General features: G+C 44.2%; 1 protein-coding gene across 1 annotated transcript in view; it reads left to right on the plus strand.

Moving 5' to 3' along the window:
- GABBR2 (gamma-aminobutyric acid type B receptor subunit 2) overlaps positions 1-26,146 on the plus strand; it is a 425,828-nt gene that overhangs the window by 373,402 nt on the left and 26,280 nt on the right. Inside the window, exons 14-16 of the mRNA XM_048516192.1 lie at positions 18,705-18,815; positions 23,462-23,686; positions 24,826-25,008. Of these exons, the coding sequence (XP_048372149.1) occupies positions 18,705-18,815; positions 23,462-23,686; positions 24,826-25,008 (519 nt within the window). The remainder of the gene's footprint in view (positions 1-18,704; positions 18,816-23,461; positions 23,687-24,825; positions 25,009-26,146) is intronic.

Genomic DNA, 26,146 nt, shown 5'->3' on the forward strand with positions numbered 1-26,146 from the left:
CTCATACAGAACACGGCAGCCAGGCTCCTTATGGGAGCATCGAGCAGGGACCGGATTATACCATCTACACTGGCTGCCGATCGAGTTCCGGGTCATGTTTAAAGTGTTGGTCTTGACCTTTCATGGTCCATTCAAACGGTCTTGGACCTTCATACCTACGAGACCGCCTCTCCCCATATTGCCCCGTTAGGCCCCTCCGTTCATCGGAGGAGGACCTCTTGGTGATCCCTGGCCCTAAAGCTATCAGGCTGGCCTCTACCAGGGCTTTTACAGCCCTGGCCCCCACCTGGTGGAACAGGCTTCCAAGGGAGATGAGGACCCTGCGGGACCTGAAGAGTTTTCGAAGGGCCTGTAAGACAGACCTGTTCCGCCAGGCATTTGGCCAGCCTGGTTAAATACATCACTGCCATTTCATCTGGCCTCCCGTGGGCATAAAGTTGGGGAGGGGGGAGGGATGAAATGCCATCTGATGGTTTTATTATTATTAATTAGTTGTTTTATGTTATGTTTTTAATCTGTTTTTATCACTGTTGTTCACCACACTGAGCCCCTAGAGGGAGGGCAGTTTAGAAATCCGATGATGATGATGATGATGATGATGATGATGATGATGATGATTTTTTTAAAAGGTCACTTGGCAGGTTTCATGGGGAAACAAATGTGACACCATACTGGCTCTAAAGTTTTATCAAGCTTATCAAGCTTTAGAGGTATTTATTATGGGGAACAGGAGTGTTTTTTGTGGTGGGCTCTTTGCTGTGGCATGCCTTCCACATCAGAGACACACTTGCCTGTTCTTATTATCAACAAGAGAATCCTTTATTAAACCACTTTAACGTTTACTGTTTGCTTAATATTTGCTGGTCTGCATCTTTTTGCATTTTTGCATTTTCATTTGTATAGATGTTGTATGATCCAAGCAAGGTAGTGATGTAGTGCCAATGGGCAGGGGGGCGACACCCCAGGCGCGCGCCGGTGTGGGGGCATGACATGGCATTCCAGGGGCATTCCGGGGAGGGGGTGGGCAGTGCTACGGCAGGGGCGCAGGGCATGCATGTGTAGTTCCCCCTCGCTCCACCCCGGACGTAGTTCCCCCGGACGTAGTTCCCCCGGACGTAGTTCCCCCTCGCTCCGCCCCGAAGCAAGATAGATATAAAATGTTGAATTGGCTGCCATAATCATCTAATTGATTATAATGAGTTTGGGGGAAAGCCTGAATGGTGTTATCACAGATTTGAGCAGATATGGTTATAAGTGTCTTGAACTAGTCTGTAATCCAATCTAGAAAATCTTAGATTTTCTTTGTTAGAAACAAAACTCAGAGCAGGCACTTGGTATTCTAAAATCATAGAAGCACTTAAATTTCATCCAATGTTGTTTTCAAGAAATGACTTCCTTGAAAAGAATTGTGTTCAGATTGAGCTTTTTCACACTATTATTCTAGCTGTGTGTGTGTGTGTTTGGATTTGTTCACTTTTAATTTGACTTTTCTCCTTTTTCAAGTAAACTTGTTTTGGTTGGTTGGTTTTAAATTAGAGGTACCAGAAATTATTGTGCTGGTCATTAGCAGAGACTTACTACTTTAGAAGATGGGATAAACTGGCAACTGACATAGGCTGTGATAGCAGCAGGCACCATATTGTGTGCAAAAATACAGAATTTTACGCTCAAACTTCCTGGAAAGCCAAGACTATACAACTATATTCTAAATTCTTAAGTATCCAGATTCATCAAGGGCATTCCATATGCCTTGGTGTATATGTCTGGTAAATATTGTGATATTTCAGGACCTTTATATAAAAAAAACCCAAGTCTTGTTTGTCTGGGGCATGTACACCAGACAACTGGGTGCATGGTAGACAGTTTCAGTCCTTGTCTGGTTGTTGTTCAGCCCTTGGTTGGTTGAGGAGAACAAAAAGATGCTGTGAAGGAACCTTGCAAGAAAGTGTAGATTAACCACTGTGCTCCACCATGACACTTTTGCTCGTCTGAACAAAGTCTTCTGAAAGTCCCTCTCTGCAAATATTTAAGATCAGCCAATGCCCATTTGTGCTTATTCTCTGTGGTGGCTCCCACCTTGTGAAGTAGCCCCCTGAGGAGGTCAAGGAGAGATTCCATGATCCTATCATCTCACAAAATTCACAAAACAGAAATGTTTGGGAGGCTTTCTTATCACTGAATCCCAACTGTATTAAGAGGGAACAGTCCAGAAGGACACCTTCATATGGGAATAGGTCTGTAGCCGTCTGCAGTAGTTATTGTTGGTTATCATTTATTACTGTAGGTACCATATGGTGTTTACTTCATTGTCCTATTCCTTGTAATCCCCTGTTCTGCATTGTTCATTCTTGGAAAGTTTGCTGTTCTCATTGTTGCTCATGTTGCCTTTGGATTTTTGTGTCCCTAGTCCTATTGCATTATTCATTGGTTATCTTATTTATTTATTTATTCATTCATTCATTCATTCATTTATTTGTTTGTTCTGTTTATATACCGCCCTCCCCCAAGGAGCTCAGGGTGGTTTACATCAATAAATACATTAAAACATTAACCAACTACCAACTACTAAAACGTTTTACCCTCACAAAGTTAAAAACCTATTTTTGTTGATGGCGTCAAAATTTTTCGTTTTCCCCTTCTCTCTCTTCCCTGCGCCCATGGGAGGCCAGATATTATTTGTAGCGAGTATCCAATGATATCCCGGCTGGCCAAATGCCTGGTGGAACAGGTTCATTTTGCAAGTATTATAGATATATAAGATATGCTCAGTATAATACAATATTATCAGAACATTAAGAGTAACCAATGAAAGCACAATTTTGAATACAGTATTTTCTAAGCCATATAGACCAAAGGAGATGAGATAGAAGAATCACTCTCTACTTTGTATCTATACTTGTGCTATGTTTGTATTGATTTTATACTAATAAAATTCATTTTAAAAAAAACAATCATACCATATTATTACCTCCACCATTTCACAAGTGGCAAGATTGCACGACATACGTAGCAGCCCAATTTTCACACACAGACTCAGTGTTCTTTAGGGCTGCCTTGCACTGGCTTCCTCCCCCACCCCCCCACCCCCAGTTGAAGCGTGTTGTTATTAGTTTAGTTCTTCAAATTTGTTTCTTTAAGTTTTTGACCCAAGAATGATGCTAAAACTCCTCCATTGCCAGTACCAGAGCAGCCGCACATGCTAACAACCCATTCAGAAGTTCCTGACATGCCTGCATCCATTTCAAGGTCCTTTCTTAGGGCAAGCAATTTGAAAAAATAAGACATGGAGTTCTTGCAAAAACAAGCAAGCCTGGGGCTGTGAAGGTCTTTGGGGAACCCAGTTCTATGCAGGACCAGATGACAAGTAATGCTGCTCTATGACTGGAACTCCCAAAGGGTAACTTGGTACTAAAAGATCACTGCAGGAGACCCCAGTCTGGTTGGAGCTGTTGGCACTGAAGAAGAGGAGGTTTCATCCTGCCCCCCACCCCCGGAGCCACTTTGCTGTTTAAGAATGCTCAGATGGGCTGCTCTTAAAAGGCACAATACAGTAGCCACTTCCAACTGAGGGAGGAAGATACACAATAAAGGGTGTACTGTACAAAAGTCACAAAACAACCTCAGAAGAACTTACCTGTACCCAGGCTATTCTGTTCAGTACAAGCTGCGCCTATTGAATGCACACATTTTATAAATCATGCACAGAACCATACATACAAAAAAGCACAGAAAAGTGTATTTTCAACTTTCAGCGACAGTTCATGAGACTTGAAGCTTTCACAATGTCCCAGTCCATTGCACAGCCAGACAGTCGTGAATGTCTGATATGTGGCTGTTCTTGTCCTGCAGCCAGCAGCTGACGTGGACTCTGGCTGTTCCTCAGAATGTCTTGCCTGGACCGCTGCACTTCGTCAGAACCTTCAGAACCGCGAACATTTCCAAAGAATCCTTTCATTTTGCTCCTGACATGGCCACGTAAGCGACTGACTCTGCTGAGCTGCTGCAGGGCTGCTTGCAACTGGGACGGGCCACACCTGGACCTCTTCAGCAGAGGTGGCCATTTCCTGACACATTCTTACATCAAAGTGAGACTCACTGGTTCTCCTTGGGCCAGTCTAAGGTTATTGTAAGGAGGTTGGGATAAAACTGCACTAGACAAATAAAACACAAACTCGTTTCTGTGCATGTAGGTTGTCAGTGCTGGAGAACTCCTGGGATTACAACTATTCTTCAAAACCCTGGAGAAAACGGCTTTCTTGGAAGGTCAACCCTACGGCATCGTGTTCGCCTTGAGGCCCCTCCCCTGCCTGAACCCTGCTGCCCCTAGAATCCACTCCCAAATGTCCACGCATTTTCCAACCAAGTGTTGGAGCCTCAGTATGTATGTACAGAATCTGCAGCTGGCTTTCAGCTAAGGTCCTTGTCCCATGCCCATTTTTGACATGCTCTTCATGATAGTTTCTGTAGTGAAGTATAAAAGTATATTGGATCTATTTTTAGCCTATTTTGCAGGAAGTCCAGCAAACTGAATTATTTCCTAGGTGCATTGAGGTTGCTGAGAACCTCCCCTCAAACCTTTCCCCTTTCCCCAAACATGTTGGGAGTTGCATGCATGCCAGCCAGGCTGTCTGGGAAGCACAGAAATGTCCCAGGAGTTCCATCAGAAATCAGGAGCCAGGCAAAGGAAGCGCCTGCTGGCAATAGTTGTCAGGCTCTCGAGCGTAGAAATAACGGAAACCGTGGAAAGGCTCTACAGCGTTTATTCTAGATGCAAAGAGTAACATACGAAAGTTGGATCTGAGCTGGAGGCTCAGATTCTGATACATTATTTTGCTAGCCCCCCCCCCTCATGTTGCACCCCACACCAAATGGTCACCGCGACTATACTACAAAACATCAAAGGACCTGGGAACCTTTCGCACCTCTCTCGAAGAGGTAGACAGGCGCCCAGAGGTTGCCGAGGGGAAGGAAGAGGGGGACATTGCAATAGCAATGACATTTGCATTTCACTCATAGAAAACATCAAAGCACAGGCAGCATGATCCTGACAATAGTGAGCACCAGTTATCTTATAATCTGTTGCCATCTAGTGATCCACAAGGGAAATGTAACTATTATCTGAGATAATGGTATTTTATAGCTTTCCATCATATTGTGCATGTGTTATTACCGCCCAATGATATTAACTTTTTAAAATGAAATCACACAAATGCAGTCAGTGAGTGGTTTATGATAGACTTTAAAAAATTCATTCAGCAAACATTCTGGCTAAACCCAGGTTTGATAATTAAAGTTACTAATACTGCTGTTGTCAGATCTTCCCTCAGAGAATATTAATCCTGCTTTTATTGACCTAAAATCAGCATTTGATCTCATCTCTAGGGAAAAATTGTGGCAAAAATTAGAGACCTCCCACATAGACAGAAGGTTGTATTTTCTTATTCGAGCTCTTCATGACAACTCCTCTTTAAGAGTGAGATGTAACCCAAATGGCCTACTGACAGATCTAATAAGAACTTACAAAGGCGTTAGACAGGGATGTCTTCTAGCTCCCTCCCTGTTCAACTATCATATCAATGGTATAGTGGAGCACTTCAGGAAAACAGACACACACCCTCCTAAGCTTGCCACACGACATCTCCCCATATTGTTATATGCTGACGATGCGGGCCTTTTGGCCAGAACACCTGTAGGTCTCAAAAGAGCATTACACTCTTTTGCAGCATATTGTGAAAAAGACGAGCTGACAATTAACTTTGACAAAACCAAGGTCACAGCTTTTGGTAATCAACCTAAAAAGAGGATCTGGAAAGTTAGAGGGAAAGAAATCCGAACAAGTTGATAAAGTTTCAACTACCTAGGGAGTTGTGGATTCCAGTCAACAGGCTTTTCAGAATGTGGAGCATATACAAAATGGTGATGGGAAGCGCCCAAGGCGGACAGCAGGGGCAGTCTTAAGGTTTTTTTCATACTAAGGGGAGGGCACTATGTACCAACTGCCATTAAACTATACCAGAAGCAAAGATTCTGACAGCGCAACTTACGTCACGGTTGTACATTACAACAAAACAGTGGCCAAATAACATGGATTAGAGAACCCAAAGTAAATGCTTGGGAGCCATTCTACAGAGTTCCGCCTGGTGTATTGAATACCTTTGTAAAAGGTTAGAGGCGGGTCAAATGAAAGTTGCTGACAGGGGAATTTTCTTTACCTATCAGTTTTGTATCAATGGCTTAATGTTTACACAAACCCTAAAGGACTCTGGCCTCCTAATAGCCCAAGACTCTTTCCAACCCTAGATGGGCCGATAATGTATGAAGTTAGGGAAGACCTGCACAAGAGGAGGCATATCACCCAGTGCTCTCTTGATTTTACAAGACTTGTCCTCATCTAAGACTACAGTCAAGCTGAAGAGTTCAAGATATGGCTCAAATCAACAAGATATAACAGCATTCCCCAAATTTAATCTCAAACCATCCATTAAATACACTTTGGGCCCTTCCCCCATCTATATAACTTGAACAGCCAGTCACATAGGAGGGCTTTCCACACTCACCAGATGATGTGATGCTCCTCCCTCAGCAATACTTGAGGAGCGAAGATATAAAAAAATTCCATATATCAACAGAGGGCTTTGTCCCATGTGATATGGGGGAAATAGAGACTCTGACACATTTTTTTTTACAATGCCCCACTCACAAAGAAATGAGGGCAAAACTGTTTGACTCTCTTGCAAGATCCATTGTTCTTGGCCCTGAGGATTGTGGCATGGAAAGAAGATTATTAGAAAGATGCCAATCCGGAATATAACAACCAGAGGGAGGTGGCAAAATTCAGTGCTTATGTGGTTAAAAGGCGTGGACAAGTAGGGCAATAAAAATAGGAACTCTGGATCAATGATTTTATCTTTTATTCAAATTTTATTCCAGTTTTTAACTTGAACTTATATTATGGTTTGGACAAACAGTCTTTGGAAACTGGTTACCTCAATTTTATTTTGTATCTGGTCTGGAAATGTACTATCTGGATTTTATATTTTATATTTTATATTTTCTGGTCTTTGACCAAAATAAAATATTGATTGATTGATTGATATAGCTGAAGGTTATGAACACTTAACCGCTTGCTATGGTCAATATGAATATTTAGTTATGCCTTTCAGATTATCCAGGCCCCTGGGGTGTTCCAAAGCCTGATAAATGGGGTACTCGATGATTTACTCTTCAAAGGCGTAGTGGTCTACTTGGATGATGTATTTATTTATTCCAAAGATGAAGCGTCTCACATTAAGTTGTTACAGGAAGTATTACAAAGACTGTTAAAAAAACTCCCTCTTTGTCAAATTATCCAAGTGTGACTTTCAGCAATCCCAATTAGACTTCCTGGGCTACCATGTCTCGGCTGCAGGATTGGAAATGGATCCTTCCAAAGTTTCCGATGTGGTCAATTGGCCCCCTCCTCGCACTCGGAAGCAGCTCCAATAATTTCTGGGCTTTGCAAATTTCTATTGTGACTTTATTCCTAACTTTGCTGAACTTGCCCTACCGATCACTGACCTACTTCGTACAAAGGGTAAAGGTGTAACGGCTACACGTCCTGGGGCCCCCTTGAATCAAGCCGCTTTTACAACAAAGCCCATGCTGCACCATCCTGACCCCTCCCTACCTTTTAGGGTGGGGAGCGCATTCAGGATCCTGACCTTATTCAGCTGAAAGGAATTCCTGCTGAATAAGGTAAGGATCCTGAATTCCTTTCTTAATCTTCAGCAGGAGAGGAAGATGAAGCTCTGTGACAGCATCTCCCACGTGTGGCTGCAGTCATGCATGAGTGTCATGGGGATGAGTGCTTCTCAGCCATTCCCTGTCAAGTGGAGCATAAACAGGTCTAGTTTTTACAACGGTTTGTCACAGAAGCATAAGAAAAAAATGCCTTGAAAATGTTCATTTATGTTTGCCTTCCAAGCTAGTTATATCTATTTATGTTACTATTTATTAATGCCCATTTCAGATGTGCCCACCTTTTTAGGAATTTGGGGAGGGGGGCTGGCTCTGATAATAACTTTGAAATATTCTCCTTTGTATGAAAGAGTCAGGAATAATCAGTGTGAAAATATCCCCAGTAGAACTATGTTAAATGGAATCTGCTATGACATCCACTGTGGGAAAAAAAGTCTTAAATTATTGAAGGGAAGTGCTGCATAAAGGAGTCACTGATTTGAGCAGAACGCTCCGTGCGCCTGCCCGCTTTGCTGTACTTTTCTTCTGAGATACTTCTGAACTTCTGTATTCAAACGGCAATAGAAATATTAACTTTAAAAAATTCAAAGCTGCAATTTTAAAAACTAAAAAAAAGCAACGTTCAGACCTTCAGTACAATAAAATGATTAAACCATGGGGGGTGGGGGGTGGGGATTGCATGGAGATCTTGGAAAAGCATTTTTTGAGAAAGGTTACCATTTTTAAGTTTTTAATCCTGTTTGAGATATTGAAAACACTGTTTATTCCAGAGGAAGGAACAGGAAAATTCTGCTAGTCTAAATGTTTTCATGTAGAAAACATAAGATTCTATAAACATATATACAATTATGATCAAATAAAAATGTAAATATATAGGAGTTTCATTAATTGGCCATTATTAATTACTCAAAGAGACACCCATCTTTTGTGATCTGCTTTTGCTGATAAATCTGCCAAATCAACATCAGCAATAACACCTTGATCATTAGAAAACAGAATAGCATCAAATGTAAGCATTATTGATGTGCAAGGCAATCTGGGACACTTTTTCCTGAATCCTCATGTTGCAATTATAGGCTCTTGATCACCAAAGGTGTCCCAGATACATTCTGTGCAATTTGTTTGTACTTTCTTAGGTCCTGTTATGCAGAACTAGGAATATGCTATTGTGAACTAATATAGTTTTCGTCACACCCGTGGCAAACTTTGAGCAGAGTATCACTTTTACTAAGGATATTGGTGGTTCAAGGGTATTATTTGTTCTGAAGTGCTGGTTTCTGATAACCCCAGATATTTGCAAATATCTCCAGTTGTTACCACTGGGAAAATTGAAAAAAAATATGTTTTCTAATAAAGTTACTTAAGCGAACCCCTTTGCATTCTGCTACACCCTCCATAGAGCCAGAGAGAGTTATTGATACATATCAATAACAAAACCACTCATTGGAAGCAAACAAATCCTTTCTTTTACTTTATTTGACATATATTTAGGCATTCATGATTACGTGGTAGATTCCTTGATAGTACATTAATATTGATTTGACTTTAATAATGTCTGTAATCATTTTGAAGAACTGTTGTTGTAGGTAGGAAAATATATATTTTGTAGCCAATAGTAGTTGACAGTGGAACTCAAGGAATTTAGTCCTGGAATGTGGCAGAAGTCAACACCCAGGAAATCCCACCAGCCCAGAACAAAACCCTTTGGATTTACAAATTAAACCTGGTGATGGCAGCTCCAGATGCTCCTGCCATTGAAGAACATTCCTGCACCCTCATTAGACTATTTAAACCTCCTTTTGTTTTGGAACCAAGAGGCAGGAGCCTCAGAACAGGACACTATACAACACCCATTGATGAGGAGGGTGTGATATCGATGGCCCAGGTTTTATGAATGGGACACTCTCCGCTCCCTGCTTCTGCAATGCCACGAGGAGGTGTCCTATCGCGAGACTTCACAACTCCATTCATGAACTTGTAATTGTACCTTTTTGGTTGGGTTGGTGTTTTTCTGTTGCTGTGAGGTAAGGGACCTGCCCCCTTACCTGCCCCCTTTTGCCTGCCCTTGCCCCCTCCCCCTGATGGTAGATATAAAACTTGATCCACGCTGGGTTTCAGGTGCGCCTTTTGCTGAGCTGCTTTCGAGGAATCATTTGCAAATAAAGAAATTCACTTGCTCTCAAAGAATCTCTGGTCTCTCGTACCTTTCCTTTTGTTTTGCTGCCATGATCTGAAATCACTTGAATCACCCCTAGAATTATTTTACGTTACTGGGGCAGCGGTAACACAGTCTCTATAGTTCTCCTAAGGGAAGCCTGAATGTGCTATTGTATCTCCGAGGACAAGATGACTCCCTGGGGAACTGCTCAGCACGTTTGGCTGCCTTTACTACCTTATTTCCGATCTAGGGGTCTTCAGTGGGAGACCAGCTTGCCTCTAGTCCTCTCACTTCCTGTGTGAATTCAACTATTGAGCTGGTTCCCAAATACTTTTTGTACAACATCAATTTACTGATGCCTAGAAAGGAGTGCACCTGTTCCATTACAGTAAGCTGAGAAACAAAGTCTGCAGAATAGATTTTGATTTTTGTTAGACGTTTGATGGAAAGCCACCTGCTATGCTAAGAAACATGATAGAGTGTTTTAGACTGGATGGAATGACTATCACAGGGATTGCCCAGATAGCTAAAATCTAACCCCAAATTATTAATCATTTGTGATTCACTGTCAGATTGGCAGGATTACACCTCTAGAGCCCTTACCGCACAAGCAAATGTATAATGGGTTGCAGTAGGGATAAAGTAACCCATTTTCCTGTTTTTGTGTTCACATGCACCCGTGCAGGCAGCAACTGGAGCCCATGAAAACAATTCAGGTTGCTGCTGTGCCTTCACATATAGACTTCACATATAGACTCTTTTTTTCATTTACTTCCCACCCATGCGTAGCTATGCAGGCATGCATAAATGAACCCCACAGCCATGCTGATGTCTCATGATACGACGATCTGCACCTGCGTAGCTATGCAGATGTAAGCCGTGATTTTTTTTAAAAAAAAAAGGAAACCGGAGATGAATAAAGGACCTCCTGCCTCGCTGTTCACTCACAATTGGCTGCCACCTGGGATTTTGTAAAAGACTTGCAAATAGAGAGATTCTCAAAAAACTCAGTTTGGAGAAAATAACATGGGGCAAACTCGTTTTGGGGGGCGGGATCTGTGCAAAGTTCCCCCAGCAGAATGGGCTTTTTACCATCCTGCACCCATGTTTATTGGCTCATGTGGATGAGGTTTGCCACAAGCTGTTTTCACCCATGATTTAGGTGAGAGGGGTTATGTTAATTGACAAACATAAGGATAACACAAAATGTATTCAAGTCAAATTCAACAGAAGCACTATAAATCAAAGTTCACATTTAAAAGTTAGCAAGAATCACATTAATTTTAATTGTGCTTTCTCTACCAAGAGCAAGTCTTAAGAGCAGTGCTTCTGAGTTTAATTTCCTTTAAATGAGAGTGTGTTGTAAACTTGTGACAGCCAGCCTGATGTGATGGTTAAGAGCAGTGGTCTCTAACCTGGAGAACTGGCGCTTCCTCATTAAGATCCCCATCCAGCACCGGGGGGGGGGGGGTGAATCTGCGATTTGTCCTCCCCGGGGCATTTACCCCAATGGAGGGACAATCCCACTGGTATGCAGCAGCGGCTGCCACCCCCCACCCCCCTGAACACTGTAATGATCACTGCGCCAGCATCCCAGGGCTTCTGCTGCCACTGCTGGCATAGCGGGGGGTGGGCTGGGGGCGTGGTCAGGGGAAGAGCCGACATCAGTTGGTTCCCTCTCTGCTTTTGGTGTTGGCAGGCCATGCTATGGACTTTGGGCGCCCTTCGTGGATGGGCCTCTGAGGCAGGTCATGGCCTAAGGAGATGCCATAAATTGACTGTGACTTGATGGCACACAAACACACACACACGCATGTATGCACACACACACTCACTGTAAACTTACAGTGAGCTTGTAACTGTTGTTTTATTTACAGAAGTCACTTGGAAACAAATATATTCCTAAAACCAGGAGCAAACTTTTCAATTTTAGCTAATGCCCACAGAATTCTCACTCTTGGCTGGTTCCAAACTATTTATCTGCCACCTCCCACTAAGTGGAAGATGTCACATTCCTAAACAGATGGGTGCCAAATTCAACAAGCTGGAGATAGATCCTCTGGCTTCCAAGGACCGCAGCACGGAGGAGCCACATCTATCTTTGAAACCTTATTAATATGATAATAACAAAAACTACAATAAACATTATCTCAATTTAATTTCATGGACACCAGGAATACCTCTGTTGAGAAACATTCCAAAAACAAATTGCCAGTGGGAAGTGTAGGTTTGATCCTCTTTGAGGAGGCTGCTCCATCGTGTGGATGCCTCTGCTGGAAAGACTCTGCTGTCGCTTTGCAGGACTGTGGTAGCATTTATATGCATAGGTCTTGAAGCTTCGTATCATCCCAGATCTAAGAGTGTGGGTGGAATGTATGATTAAGGGGCTATGCAGGCTGGACTTGGATTGAGAAGAAGCTGCATGGGAGAGAAAAATGAGAGCTGCATTGTAGCTTAGATTTTATCAGCCACCCAAGGAATAGCTCTAGCAAAGGGCTTTTTAAAATTAGGAGATTCTTGTTCTGATGAGCTTTTAATAACCTGTTGACTTTGTTAGTAAGAGGCTTTATGTTTTGGGCAGAAAATGATCACTGATTATTGCTCAAATAAAAGGGGCTCTAGATGGGGGGAGGGAATGGGGGGCTGGTGCTGGGGCAGTGTGTGGCAAGCCTCTATTGTTAGGTGGTTAAAATGTGTTGAGTATTGAGCTATACAAATTTTAAATAAGAACTAGCTTTCCATATGGTAATGAAAAAAATATTTGAAGCTAGTACTTTATCTATTGTTCTCTAACACATAATCCTAGAATAATAGAGTTGGAAGAGATCAGAAGGGCCATCTTTGTTTGAACAGAGATGCAAATAGGAAATGGGGCAGTGTTTCAGTGATAACTCACATGTGAACATTGTGTAGGTGAAGTGGCTAGAACAGAACTTTGCTTTCTTGGTTTTGTCAGCCTGATCACAACTCTTGTAAACAACATTATGGGTTCTTACTGGAATCAAAAACCAGGCTGTGTTTGCGGCAACCATCTGTATGGTGAAATCTCTGGGTCAGGCAGGGTGGGAGTCAAATTAGGTTTATGTTCCTTGTCATAACATTTCATGAATTGTACAGGTTTCCCATTTTCCTGTCAAAGGAGTCAGCCCAGTAGGCGAATGTAGCCTTGGTCTAAATAAAGCTCTCCTGATTCTATCAGCAAGGGATTTTGGCAAGTAGGATCCCACTTGGATGTGAATGAATGTGACTGACTAAGAACATTTCTTAGCAGTGAGGATTTGAAAGTTCTGAGCAGAGTAGATTTCCTTTTGGAAACTCGACAACTCAAGGGAATTTAATGTTTTAAGACTCTGCTGGAGCTCGATAAACGTAGAAACCCAAAGTTCATGTTTTCACAGCTCAACTTGAATATGTGTGTGGGGGATGGGGATGGGGAATAAGTGGTTTTCCCCACTGGTAATATCTGGTTTGATATTTTGGTAATATTCTGGTTTTATTCTGGTAATATTTTGGTAATATTCTGGTTAGATATTTTTCGGGGATGGGGGAGTCCTCTTGATGGTCCTGCACTAGCAGATGTTGGTAGTGCTGCACATCTGACTCCACTTCTGACTAGGTTCTGTCACTCCCAGCTGCTAAAACAGAGCTTCTACTGTGCCCTACTTGGGACTGAGAGAATTGTGTGGTGGCAATAGACCAATGCTTCCTCTTATCAAAGAGGAATTACTGGTTCCATCTCTGTGCTTTAAACTGAAGTCTGATAAGCAAAAATTTAAGCATTTTCTTGAGGTTTCCTCTAAGACTTTATCTCTATGCAAGGAAAAACAACTTGTGCCTAATTTCTATACACCAGGCTCAGATACAGATCAAGTTTGCTTTCCCAGCTTGGCTCACTCTGTGCCTTTGCTTTATTGTGCCTTGACCCTGCATCAGCTCTCCTCCTACCTCGTCCTCCTATTGCAAAGATTTATTTCTCAGCTTTGCCCCAGAGGGAGACTCCATTTTTTCAATATGGCTCCCACCTGCCTTGTTCCAAAACTGCAAAATGAGGTTGTTAGCGCTGCTTTGGTGAATATGTTGTTTTGAAATTGGGGGGTGGATGCTGTTCCCTCTGCCTCATCTGTGATATCGGCCTACACAAACTCTGAACGCTGTTTATAAAGGAAAGTAGGAGGCAGTCTGAAGGGAAAGGACGTTCCCAGGCCTCACTAATTATTAATGTTAATGTGCAAGAAGAGCCGTGACAACTCCTGAGGGACTGACAGCTAAAAGCCTCCTCTGTACTCAGCAGATTCACAGGAAAGTGGAGCAGGCATTTTACTTGGAATGACAACTTCTATAAATCCAGCTCACATGCTGAGGTTCTGAAAGCACAGAGATATTATTTTATTCCAGAGGAAATGGGAAAGAATAATCATCAAATGAGTGGCAATCCTCAAGTTTTGCGGTCGACAACATGAATGACATTTTAGGTGCAATACTTAGCTCTTCTGCTAGAGACATTACCTCTAGCACTAGCAAAACATAAAATAGAAAAATGTGGATTATATGCCATATCAAGATAATTATGTATTTTAATAAAAAAATAATAAAAGCTGAGTTTAGCCAAAACAAGTTGCATCTATATTTAAATCATGTAGCAAGGATTAATTACTCCAATCCCCTTTAACCCCATGCTCTTTTGTATTGCCAATAAGAACAATTTAAAACATCATGCTTTGGGGTCAGAGGGCACTTTTGCACATGCAGAATAATGCACTTTCAATCCAATTTCAGTGCACTTTGCATCTGGATTTTACTATGTGAAATAGCAAAATCCACTTGCAAACAATTGTGAAAGTGGATTGAAAGTGGATTGAAAATGAATTATTCTGCATGTGCAAAAGTGCTCAGAATATGATATGAAGAAGATGAAGAATTTGGATTTATACCTCCCTTTCTCTCCTGCAAGGAGTCTCAAAGCAGTTTACAAACTCCTTCCCTTCCTCTCCCCACAGCAGACACTTTGTGAGGTAGGTGGGCCTCTGAGAATTCTGAAGAACTGTGATTAGCCCAAGGTCACTCTGCAGGAATGTAGGAGTGGGGAAACAAATCTGGTTCACCAGATAAGATTCGCCTGCTCATGTAGAGGAGTGGGGAATCAAATCTGGTTCTCCAGATTACAGCCCACCTGCTCTTAGCCGCTACACCACGCTGGCTCTTATCTTTCAAGACATGCAAATCATCTATATCATAATAGCAATGCACACCTCCCTTTGGACTGAATATGCCAGACTCTTGGGTTTCAAAACTCAGATATCACAGATGCATACAAAAATATATATGAGTCAAAATGAAATGTCAAATGGTGAATGTGTCATCCACATAACGGAACCATATGGTGGGCTTTTTGGGTGCTGTTTCCAGGGCTTGCTCCTCAAAGTGTTCCATATGAAAATTTGCTATTACAGGAATAAGAGGGCTACCCATGGCTACCCCATCTTTCTGTTCATAGAATTCATTATCCCACTGGAAGTAGCTAATAGTGAGGCAATGTTGAAACACGGCTATGATGTCTTTTGGGAATTTCTGGTTAATGAGTGCACCACATGGTATTAACTGCTACTATGGGGACCTTGGTGAATAGGGAAATCACATCAAAGCTGATCAGTTTGTCATTGGGGTTGAGTTTAAGATTGCTGATTTTTTTCAGTGAAGTGCGCTGAGTCCTTAATGTAATGTGTAGTCAATCCAATATGGATTTGTAGTTGTGCAGCTGGGAATTTCGCCAAATCATATGTAGGAGATCTGATTGCACTCACAATGGGTCTGAGTGGAGTGGAGTCCTTGTGGATTTTTGGGAGTCCATAAAGTCTGGGAGGGTGAGCTATATAAGAAATATAACAGATAAAACTAACTGGCAGAGTTTAACTGCTTGAAAATACTTAGGATAAAGGCAGGACATCAAAACAGAGTAAATAGCTAGCCAGCCCAAGCACATGGCCCGCACAAAGGCTTGCCTGCTCCTTTAAAGGTTCAAGCTACCCTCCCCTTTTGACATGGCCAACAGGCGACCCTTTGTGTTAATGCTTGCCCTGACCTGGCATGGCCACTCCACTGTTTCTGCCCTTAATGAGGCCGGAAGCAGCTCCTGCCCTATCCACCAGAGCAGCAACCGCAGCCCGTGGTGATTCACAGCTGTCTTTAGCTGAAGCAGCTACAAACAGGTTGGAGAAAATTAAAGTGATACAAACAATTTCTCCACAATGACCATCCTGTATTTGAGGTCAGGATGAATTGAGTTTTTTTTCCATACATGACCCTTGAACTCCTAGGATCTCATTCTGAGGTTCCCCGCTGTTAGTCCTCCCCCATGGCAGCTTCAAATCTGGAGTATTTCCTTTCTCCCCAAATCTGTTGCTTTTTGGGGTGGCGTGTTTCATGGGTTCTTTTTGGTATAGAGGCTCTTGCTATGGGTATGGCTACTGCTGCTGTTGAGTTGGGCTGTAGCAATCTACAGCCAAACTCAACATAGCAGTAGCCTCACCCACAGCAAGCTTAGAGGAGTCCAGGAGGTCCCCAAACCCTGGGGCTGGAGCAAGCACAGGTAAGGAGGACAAGAATGGACAAGCTCATACACATGCTGAGGGGATTACTCTTATTAGGCCAAGCTCAGAAGGGAACAGAATACAGTGAACCATTCCTTAAGCCTCTCCTTGAATTGTTCTAGAGGTCCATGCCCAGGTTCAGGTGGGCATCTGAGGCAACAGGCAGCAAGCATAGTCCCAGTCCCAGTCCAGGTCAACACACAAATAGTGAGGATTTCAAGCACCAAGCACCAGCCGGGTCACAGTCCACGGTCAGGAGTAAATCCAAGCAGCAAGGTCCAAATCCAGCCCAAAGGCCAAGCACACAACGTTCAAGCACACCATCAGGCACACAAGGATTGTGAGCAAATCACTTCCACACGGGCTGCTTTTACCAGAGGATCCTGATCAGGAGCAGGTGCAACATCTCCACAGACAAGTGCCTCTCATCGCTGGCTGAGCAGCCTCTGTGGCTGTCGGCCCTGATCTGGACTGCCCACTGCATGCTCTGGCGCCGCCACTGCGCCTCCTTCTCCAGCATTCCACAGACTCCGGCGACTGCAGTGCTTCTGTGTCAGCCCTGGAACCGGGCGGTGAAACTCCTGGGATGCGGCCTGCTGACTTTGGCCTGAGGGAGTCCCCGCCTTGTCCACTGAATCTTCCTGTGGCACCCGAGGGCTGGGGCCAGCTTTCTGGTCCTCTGTCTCTTCCTCTTTGGGGAGGTCCTGGCAGGCAGGCAGGCAGGCAGGCAGGCCCACCACACTCCAGGGCTCGACTGTGGGAAAGCTGGTTTCTGCAGAATCCTACAGAGGTTCATGTGCCTTATCTACACAGAGCCACAACTTTTGTACAGGTTAAATAAAGCTTAATAAACTTAGCTAAATATAACAAAAATAAAAATGTAAGAAAAAATAGCAAATATCTCACACAGCTGGCAAATCCTCTTTCTACCCTCAGGCATGTGAACTAAGAGGCTGCCTTTGCAATCTTATGCAGCAATGCTCCAGTGTAAGAGAATGGAGTAACTCTGCTTAAGACTTGCTGTGAATGTGTAGCCCCCCCACAAAAGTTTCTCATGCTGAGGCTGGCAGGGGATGGAACCACAATCTAGTAGAGCTCTAAAGGATGCTCTGCACCGACCTCCGCCTTCTGTTTGTGACTCACCCTCCCTCCCCCAAATGGTGATGGGTTTTATTGGACTTCTCTACTGGCATTGTGTTCGTGTTGGTTTTTTGTCACATCTTGGTGGGCTGGGCATTGGGGGGGGGGGGCAGCACCTGCGCACCTGCCTCCCCATCATTGGGGGTGGCTATAAGAGACCTTTGGGTTGTGGAGGGCCGCTATACCACATGCTGGTTGGCCCACGCCCCCAGGTAGCAAGAGAATGTCCAGTTGACTCCCAGTTACTGGCTGCTCAGGTGGGCTGGGGAAAGGGTGCTTCATCAGGTCGGCAGGCAGGTCACCCACTGCCAGGATCTGCCCGTGCTGCTCCTTTGCTCCTCTGCCAGATTACCATAAACAAGTTGTAGCTTTTTTACCAATCAAAAGGCATTTGTGTGTGTTTTCTCTATCCCCACCCCCACAATTATCTTTCTCAGACCAGAAACTGCTTAAACTATTATCACAAAACCACAGCAATATATCAATATTTTTGGGCCAATTTTTAAATAAAATGTGTGGCGGGAGGGGGGGGGCTGCTCTGACACCACTATTAACTATGCTAATGACAACACCTTCTTGAAAATCCTCAATATTTCAGCCATGAGAAATTAACCTGACTCCACCACTATAAACACCTTGCCCAAACTGATCTTAATGCTTGTGGATCAACTCTCCTAAAAATCAGGAGTAACTTGAGCATGCAGAAAAAGTCTAAATGTCCTTAGGCAAACCGAGCTCTCTCTGCTATCTGCAATAATGGGACAATAATATTGGCTTATGATACTGTGCCAAGGGTTTTCTCTGTGCTGCAGCTGATAGCGCTCAGTTCATTACTAACTAGGTTTAAAGCAGACAGTGGGACTTGATAGATGTTGTTAGGTGATATGACGTGCACTCTGCTTCATACTGTACATGACCAATGAAACACAAGCCCGTTTTCCCAGCTCATCAGCATTTCTTGTCTTTTAGCACCCTTTAGTGGCTGCTGCTGCCAGAATTCTTTGTTTGACTCACAAACATCCAAAGAAGCATCCATTAAATGCAATTCTCTTTTTTTGTATTGTTTTTCTATCTACTTGCAGCCCGACCCTGCAGGCCGAGATATTTCTATTCTTCCCATTTTAGAGCACTGTGAAAACACCCACATGACCATTTGGCTGGGCATTGTCTATGCCTACAAGGGCCTTCTCATGGTAAGTCTCTTCTCTCTCTTGCTTAAGGAAGGTTGTCTTTCTAGAGAGGCTTTTTGTGCGAAGGAAGCTGACGTACAGTGTGCAACTAGCAATGATTCATATAGGGAACACTTGCACTTTAAAGCCCTGTTTTATCCTCCATGATTTCCATGACATGAAATCACTGGCTGAAGGTATCAAGGGGATGCGGTGGGAGGAGTCATCTGTTTTTCTCCTCTTCACCTGGGATGGATGTGATGACAAGGAATCTGGAGACACCTTTACAGCCCATCATACCTGAAGGACCACCTTCTTCCATATGAAGTTCCCTGTCCACCCCAGTCACCTTTGGAGGCCCTGTTTCAGCTGCCCTCACCATCTGAGGCCAGGTGGGTACCAGTCCAGGAAAGGGCCTTCTCAATCATGGCACCAAAACTTTGGAGCTCCTGCCTCAGCAAGTAGAAAGTGTTTGTTTCAATTTGCTTTTCCTGCACTATACTAGTGGGGAGGGGCTGTGGCTCGAGGGCGGAGCAACCCCTGGGCACGCGGGAGGTCCCAAGTTCAGTCCCCGGCAGCATCTCCAGCTAAAAAGACCAAGTAGCCAGAGACAGGGAAGACTCTGCCTGATGGGAGCTGGAGACCTGGAGCCAGCATCAAGGGGGGGGGGGGGGCATGGCTCAGTGGCAGAGCCTCTGCTTGGCATGCAAAAGGCCCCAGGTTCAATCCCTGACATTGCCAGTTAAAAGGACCAGGCAGGAAGTGCTGTGAAAGGCTGATGCCAGGACCCCTGGAGAACCGTTGCCAGGCACCTTCGATGACCTGCTTCAGTGTAAGGCAGCTTCATGTCTTCACGAATGGGCTGCCCTCGCTGGTTGTGTTGCGGGTGTTTGTGTTTGTATGTTTTATTGAATTGTTTAATTGTTTTAAGTATACCTCTTTTTAATGCTCCTTTAATGTTTGCTACCTTAGGGATCCTATTTGTGTAGAAAGGCAGCACAGAAATGTTTTAAATAAATAAATGATTGGATGAGAGCTTACAAAACACAGCCCAGTCTAGCAAAAATGGAGCTACTTTTAAGCGGAGGCGGGATGGGGTTTGGATCAAGACTGTTAATGTACCCCATGCATAATTTTATAGACTTCAATCATATCCCCAACCAAATATTCATACTGGCCATAATGAGTGTTGAATGTAGTTAAATGTTCATAGCCTTCAGCTATGTGCACTCGGTAATATGCCTCAAGTCAGGTTTGGTGAAGATCCAACCTTTGCCAAGATTGGCAAGCAACTCTTTGATCAGCAGTAAAGGGTATTTATTGGTGGTAGAAACAGCATTCAAACCACGATGAAATCGGTTACACAGTCCTCCACCCGGATTAGCTTCCTTTTTTTCTTGACAAGAGCAGTACTGAATTGCTGCAAAGCTGCTTTCACCGAGGAAAACTTTTGTATAAAATTACAAAGAAACACAAGGTTTTTACTTTAAAAATCTCAAGAGCTGCATCCTCTGCAGGACTCATGGGATACAGACATCCCTTAGGCAATTTACAACCAGGGACCAATTCAGTCTTGCAATCGGTATCTCTATGAGGGGGCAAAATATCACATTCTGTTTCCTCGAACACCTGCCACAAATCCTGATAGGGTAGGGAAATGCCCTCCCGAGTTGGGAAGGCTTACTTTCCTTAGCTGAGTGGACCAGAACTTGCGAGGGGATGCAATGACATATGTTCCCCACAAGGGTGTTTTGTAAAAGTTACAATATGATCCTTCCATTGAATTTGCAGATCATGATCTATGACCTACCACATTCTAAGAAAAAGCAATCTGCACCAACACTGATTCAATGCACGAATCAACTGGGGTCCCCGCATTGGGCTACCGTCCATTTGATTAAAGGACAGAGGCTTGTGCATGGGGATCGATTGTAAATCCAAGCTCTCCACTACACTGGGATGCATTAAGCAGTGGGAGCAACCAGAGTCCACCAAAGCATGGACTTTACATTCAGTCCCTGCAGACCTTTAGAGATGAGCAAGGGGAGGATGATCGGTTCACTCACCCTCTCCGAAATGTCTTTGGACATTTCTTGAGTGGCCTTTGCATAACTTTTGTAATCCAAAGAATAGTAATCCAGCTCCATGGGTAGAGCAAGGCACACTGCTCCTTTCTTCGGATTAGGTCCCTTTGCCGATGCATCACTCTTGGCTGGGTTTCGCTGACTGCTTCACCGGGCATGCAGGAGCCATGTGGCCAGACCCACCACAATAGAGGCACAATCCAAGCCGCCGCCCTCAAGCGTTTTCTGATTCCGTGAGTTTCTGGCGAGGCGCTGGTCTCTTGGGGGTCCGGTGGCCTTACTGGCATAAGCTTTGGCCTCATGCATTCGAGCATCAGACATGCCTGCCAGTGTGAACCGCTCCATCAGAGTAACCGGACTGTCCCGCTTGAAGTGCCCATTTCAGCAGTTCCAGATGCAAGGCTTGCTGAAAAGCATACATTTTGACTGGATCATCACCCCCATCCAGAATTTTACTGGCCACAGTACGAAAGTTCTCTACGAATTCCACATAAGAGCTGATGCAAATGCGCCATGGCATTTATGTGGAAGGAGGTGCACTCACCGCATCCCAAGTGCAACTTGCCGTCGTTGGCGTCACTGCCGCTGTCTATCCTGCCCGCTTGGCTGAAGGCAGGGCTTGGGGAGGCCGGGGGCAGAGGTCGGGGCTTGGGGAGGTGGGGCAAATGGCTCTTGGGGTGCTAAAGATTGCTGGCCCCTGTTATAGATGGATCACTTATTTATTTATTTTATTATTTTTATTTTATTAAACTTTTATACAGCCCCATCCCCGAAGGGCTCTGGGCGGTGCACAACATATAAAATACAATATAAAATGATAACATATAAAAGCAGCGATAAAATTTCCAAGTCTTAGTCCAATTTTAAAAATTCAAAAATTTGAATTTAAATTTGAGTGTGAGGTGGCGTCCAGCAATCCAATAACATAAAGTCCCTCCCTCCCCACGAAAGAGGGAGGCATGGTTGAGCCTGATTCTCCAGTGGCCGGAGAATCCACTGGAGAATCCACTTGAGCCCTGATTCTCCAGTGGCCGGGGGATGGGGCAGTCTTGAACTTTGGGAAGTGCCTCATCTTTTTAACAGGCCGGGTCCTTTCAGGAGGAAGGGTCTTTCCTAGCCAGCGGGCATCAGGGCCCAGCACTGCCCCCGACAAGAGTGTTTCATGGGACCAGGTTCTTCAGAAACAGACGTTGTCTTCCTCTTCCATACTTTAACCTCATATTAGAAGTGTCGGTCACTTTGATAGAGCTGCCCTTAAGCCATGATCCTAGTGCAAGACTGGGAGAAGAGATGCCATGTGTGTGATGGGTGGGCATCTGCAAATCCAGATTCTTTCCTAGTTATGCAAGGAGAGCTGTGCTTGATAGACTGTTGTGGGGAGTAATGCAATCAAAAGTTGACAAATGGAAGAGGAGAAAATGCAATTCAGGACCTTGTTCAGTTCTGTGGCTTGTAGACTAGCAAGGCTGGTAAACAGCTCAACACATTCTGATCTGATGATTCCTCAGCAGTAACTTTTCTTAATCCACCCCTGTCATCATGTCCTTTTAGCCTCAGTGTCATTCAGGCCTTCAGCCACTTGCCTGTAACCATTGAGAGGTCCTTTGTTGGTGTCAACTCCATGCAGAGGGTCTTCAATCTGAATGCCTCGTAACACAGCAACCAGTGCCTATTTTTCATTAGACTAGGGTTGGTCTTAGAGGAAACCCAACAAGGGGGTGGGTGGGTGGGTGGGTTATAAAGCATCATCCAGTCATGGGGTTTTCAAGGAAAGACATTCAGAGGCGGTTTGCTGTTGCCAGAGGCATAGCTGGGCCAAACTGCACCTGGTGCGCATTCTAATTTTCCACCCCCCAACCCCCCGTGGCACCCCCCCTTCCCACACTTACCTTAGCACCTTTCCTTTTTCAGAACTTTTTCAGGCTGCAAAAGGCCTGTTCTCAGTAAAAAAAAAAAACGGCCTGATGGGAACTACAGTTCCCAGGAGACCTTGGGGCTCCACAAAGGTCTCACTGGGAACTATGGATTCAAACAACCCATTTTACTACAAACAGGAAGCCTTTTTTGCAGCCTGAAAAGTTCCTGAAAAAGAAAGAGAACAAAGGCTACGATTAATGGAAGAAGAGAGGAAGAATGCCATAAGAAATAAGGAAAGGGGGAGGGGCCTGGGGGCAATTTTCCACGCCCCCAGGCATGCGCCTGGTGCACAGCACACGCACACACACACCCGCCCCCTTGTCGCTTCACGACTGGCCATTGCCTGCTTATGCATAGTAGTGTCAAACCAGAACCCATATCTAGCCCTGGTCAGTTACGTTTAGGAAGACTAGTAGAAAAAAATACCAAGGAATCAGGCTTTTGACAGAAGAATATTTTTACTGTGCAGATGTCTTTGGGAGCTCACTTGCAGGATGTGAAAGCAGTGGCCTTCTGCTGTTCTCCACTTTGGCTGGATGATGTCCTACGTCTTTATTTGAGGCATGGCTTCTTAAAGCATAATAAACATATTATCTGTGAAATGTTATATCTGCTGATCTTTTTAAAATTACAACCTTTTTCTTTCTTTCTTTTTTCCCCTGGCGGCAGTTATTTGGTTGCTTCTTGGCTTGGGAAACTCGGAATGTGAGCATTCCTGCTCTGAATGACAGTAAATACATCGGCATGAGTGTTTATAATGTGGGCATCATGTGCATTATTGGAGCTGCTGTTTCCTTTCTCACTCGGGACCAACCCAATGTGCAGTTCTGCATTGTGGCACTAGTCATTATATTCTGTAGTACCATTACACTCTGCTTAGTCTTTGTTCCTAAGGTAAGTGATAGATTTGCTCTGGGTCTTATTATTGGCGTTACTTTTTTAAAAAAAATGCTTAAATTCACTACTTTAAGAATCATGGGCAATTCCTCTAGAATGTTTCCATGATCAGAATCAGGAAATATCTGAATATTGATGCTGGGGAGCAGTGGCGTACTGACCTAGGGACATGGGGACACCCATGTCCCCAGGCTCACGCCTTTTGGTCATGTGGGGGGCGCTGGACACCCCATGTGACGGAACAGCGTGTGCCCACCCCCTACCGCACCCCCTCCTGCCCTCCTTTCAGGCCAGCTCCTGCCCTCTCCAGGCCCTGGGGAGAGCAGCAGCCGGCTTCCAAGGACGTACAAAGGGTGGGGTGCCACCACAGCGGAGCTCTGCCCCTCCCTTTCCCCTTCAGGCTCCCTGCAATCTGGCTTCCGCCCTCCCCAGAGCCTGGGGAGGGTGGAAGCCGGGCTCCCGGGACAAGCCTTAAAAGCACAGAGGGTGGGGCTCGGGGGTGGGACCCAACCACCCTAAGCCCCACCCTGCAGCCTCCATGCTTTTAAAGCTCATCCCTGAAGGCGGGCTTCTGCTCTCCCCATTGCGAATAGGAAATTGCCACTCTCAATAGTTTACTTTTAGTAGACTGTGTTCACTTTGAAGGAAGAAAATCTAAAAAGGAGGAATGAAATAAATGTTTAAATTAATACTGTAGAAAAAATCTGGAGAGTCCTGTTATTTCAGTGATGCAGGAGGCTGTATGACCTTTTTTGCTGTTTCAGTAGTGTTAGAAATCCAACATGGTGTGGAATGAACCCACAATAATGCTCCTTCCTACCTGCACATCACTCCAGTTCCGAGGATGTGGGGGGTGGGGGGATGCGGGGTGCACCAGGTTCTCCTATCTTGAACTTCTGACATTACTTTGAGGGCTGCCATGGAAGACATGGGGCATGTTAAGATATCTTTACTTAGTTGTGCAGAAGTGGCTGAATAACTGTCTCCCATGTACTCTGAACAGGGAAAGACTGCTTGAAACCCTGACGTCTCAGCTTTAAGTGGACCTTCTTTTTAAAAATTGTTACTGGTACAAAAAAAATATTCTTCAGGTTTTTTTCCATTTCAGATTTTTCTACTGTTTTTAACACTTTTAGTTAATCACACTGAGAACAAACCCAGATGCTGCAACTCGAAACAGAGGCCTCCAGTTCACACAAAATCAGAAGAAAGATGACTCAAAAACATCAACTTCTGTCACCAGTGTCAACCAGACCACCACGACTCGCTTAGAAGGTCTGCAATCAGAAAACCATGAGCTGAGAATGAAAATTACAGAGGTATTGCTCACTGTGTGCTTTTGTTATTGGTTGTCCTGTCTTGTGGAGATTGTGTGGTTTCCAATTTTATATAGCCAGGAACTTGTTCAAAACTAAGAGTGACTCTTCCATCAGAACTTGTCAACTTCAAATCTAATAGAACTGTGGAGACTGAGACTCCCCCGTGTGTCCTGTCTCACTCAGCCCAAGAGTTCATCTGTACTTGCAAAGACAGACAACCCCCCAGCTGCCCTGGAAGGTAGCTCAGGCCATGTCTGCTGACGTATCGCCATATCCTGAACATATCAACATGCATTTAACAGAGGAGCTCCTGCCAATTATTTTGCAACACTGTTGAACAAAATAATATACCTTAGTTAGTTCTTCAATGTCTCTGTGCTTGAACACTTATGAGTTTTGTGCCTGTGCACAATTCTGCACAGCTAGGTTTGGTGCAGAACATGTGCCCCGATGGGGGAGAAGTCCGTCTTCCAGCTCAGTTCCTTTCTATCCACCACAGCGTTGGCAGCACAAGGGAGCTCCTCTGAGAGCATTTTCCTATCAATAATACTGGCCTTAATATATTTTTCCTTGTAGATAGTTTCTTTCTCCAAGAATGCACAGATGACCACTCAAGCAACAATTACATGTAAACAACTTGTCGTTAGTGTAAACTAAGCCCTGTTTGTCCAGTCGGTTTGGCATGATTCCTTATAATTCATTGACGGGATTGTTTCAAAGGAGGGTTAGAGTATTCAGCACTATACGATATTAATATTAACATGTCCGTAGTGCTTTGGAATATTCAGTATATCTCATTCTCAGCATGGCCCCATCTGTGGATACTTATATCTGGAGACTAGGACTATAAACATACAAGTCAGATCTTTCTGCAAATCTGAGAAAAGCAAAAAAATCTGAAATGGGGGTGGTGGAGTTCAGGGTTAACCGCACACTGCAAACATTATAGAAGTAGCACTTGTAGGTTGAAGAAGAAGAAGAAGAAGAAGAGCTGAAGAAGAGAGAAGAAGAGAAGAAAGAAGAGAGAAGAAGGAAGAAGGAAGAAGAGAAGAAAGAGAGAGAAAGAGAGAGGAGGAAGGGAGGAAGAGGAGGAGGAGGAGGGAGGGAGGAGGAGGAGGGTTTGGATTTATATCCCCCC

This window comes from Sphaerodactylus townsendi, linkage group LG14 (assembly GCF_021028975.2).
Source record: "Sphaerodactylus townsendi isolate TG3544 linkage group LG14, MPM_Stown_v2.3, whole genome shotgun sequence".
Lineage (NCBI taxonomy): Eukaryota > Metazoa > Chordata > Lepidosauria > Squamata > Sphaerodactylidae > Sphaerodactylus > Sphaerodactylus townsendi.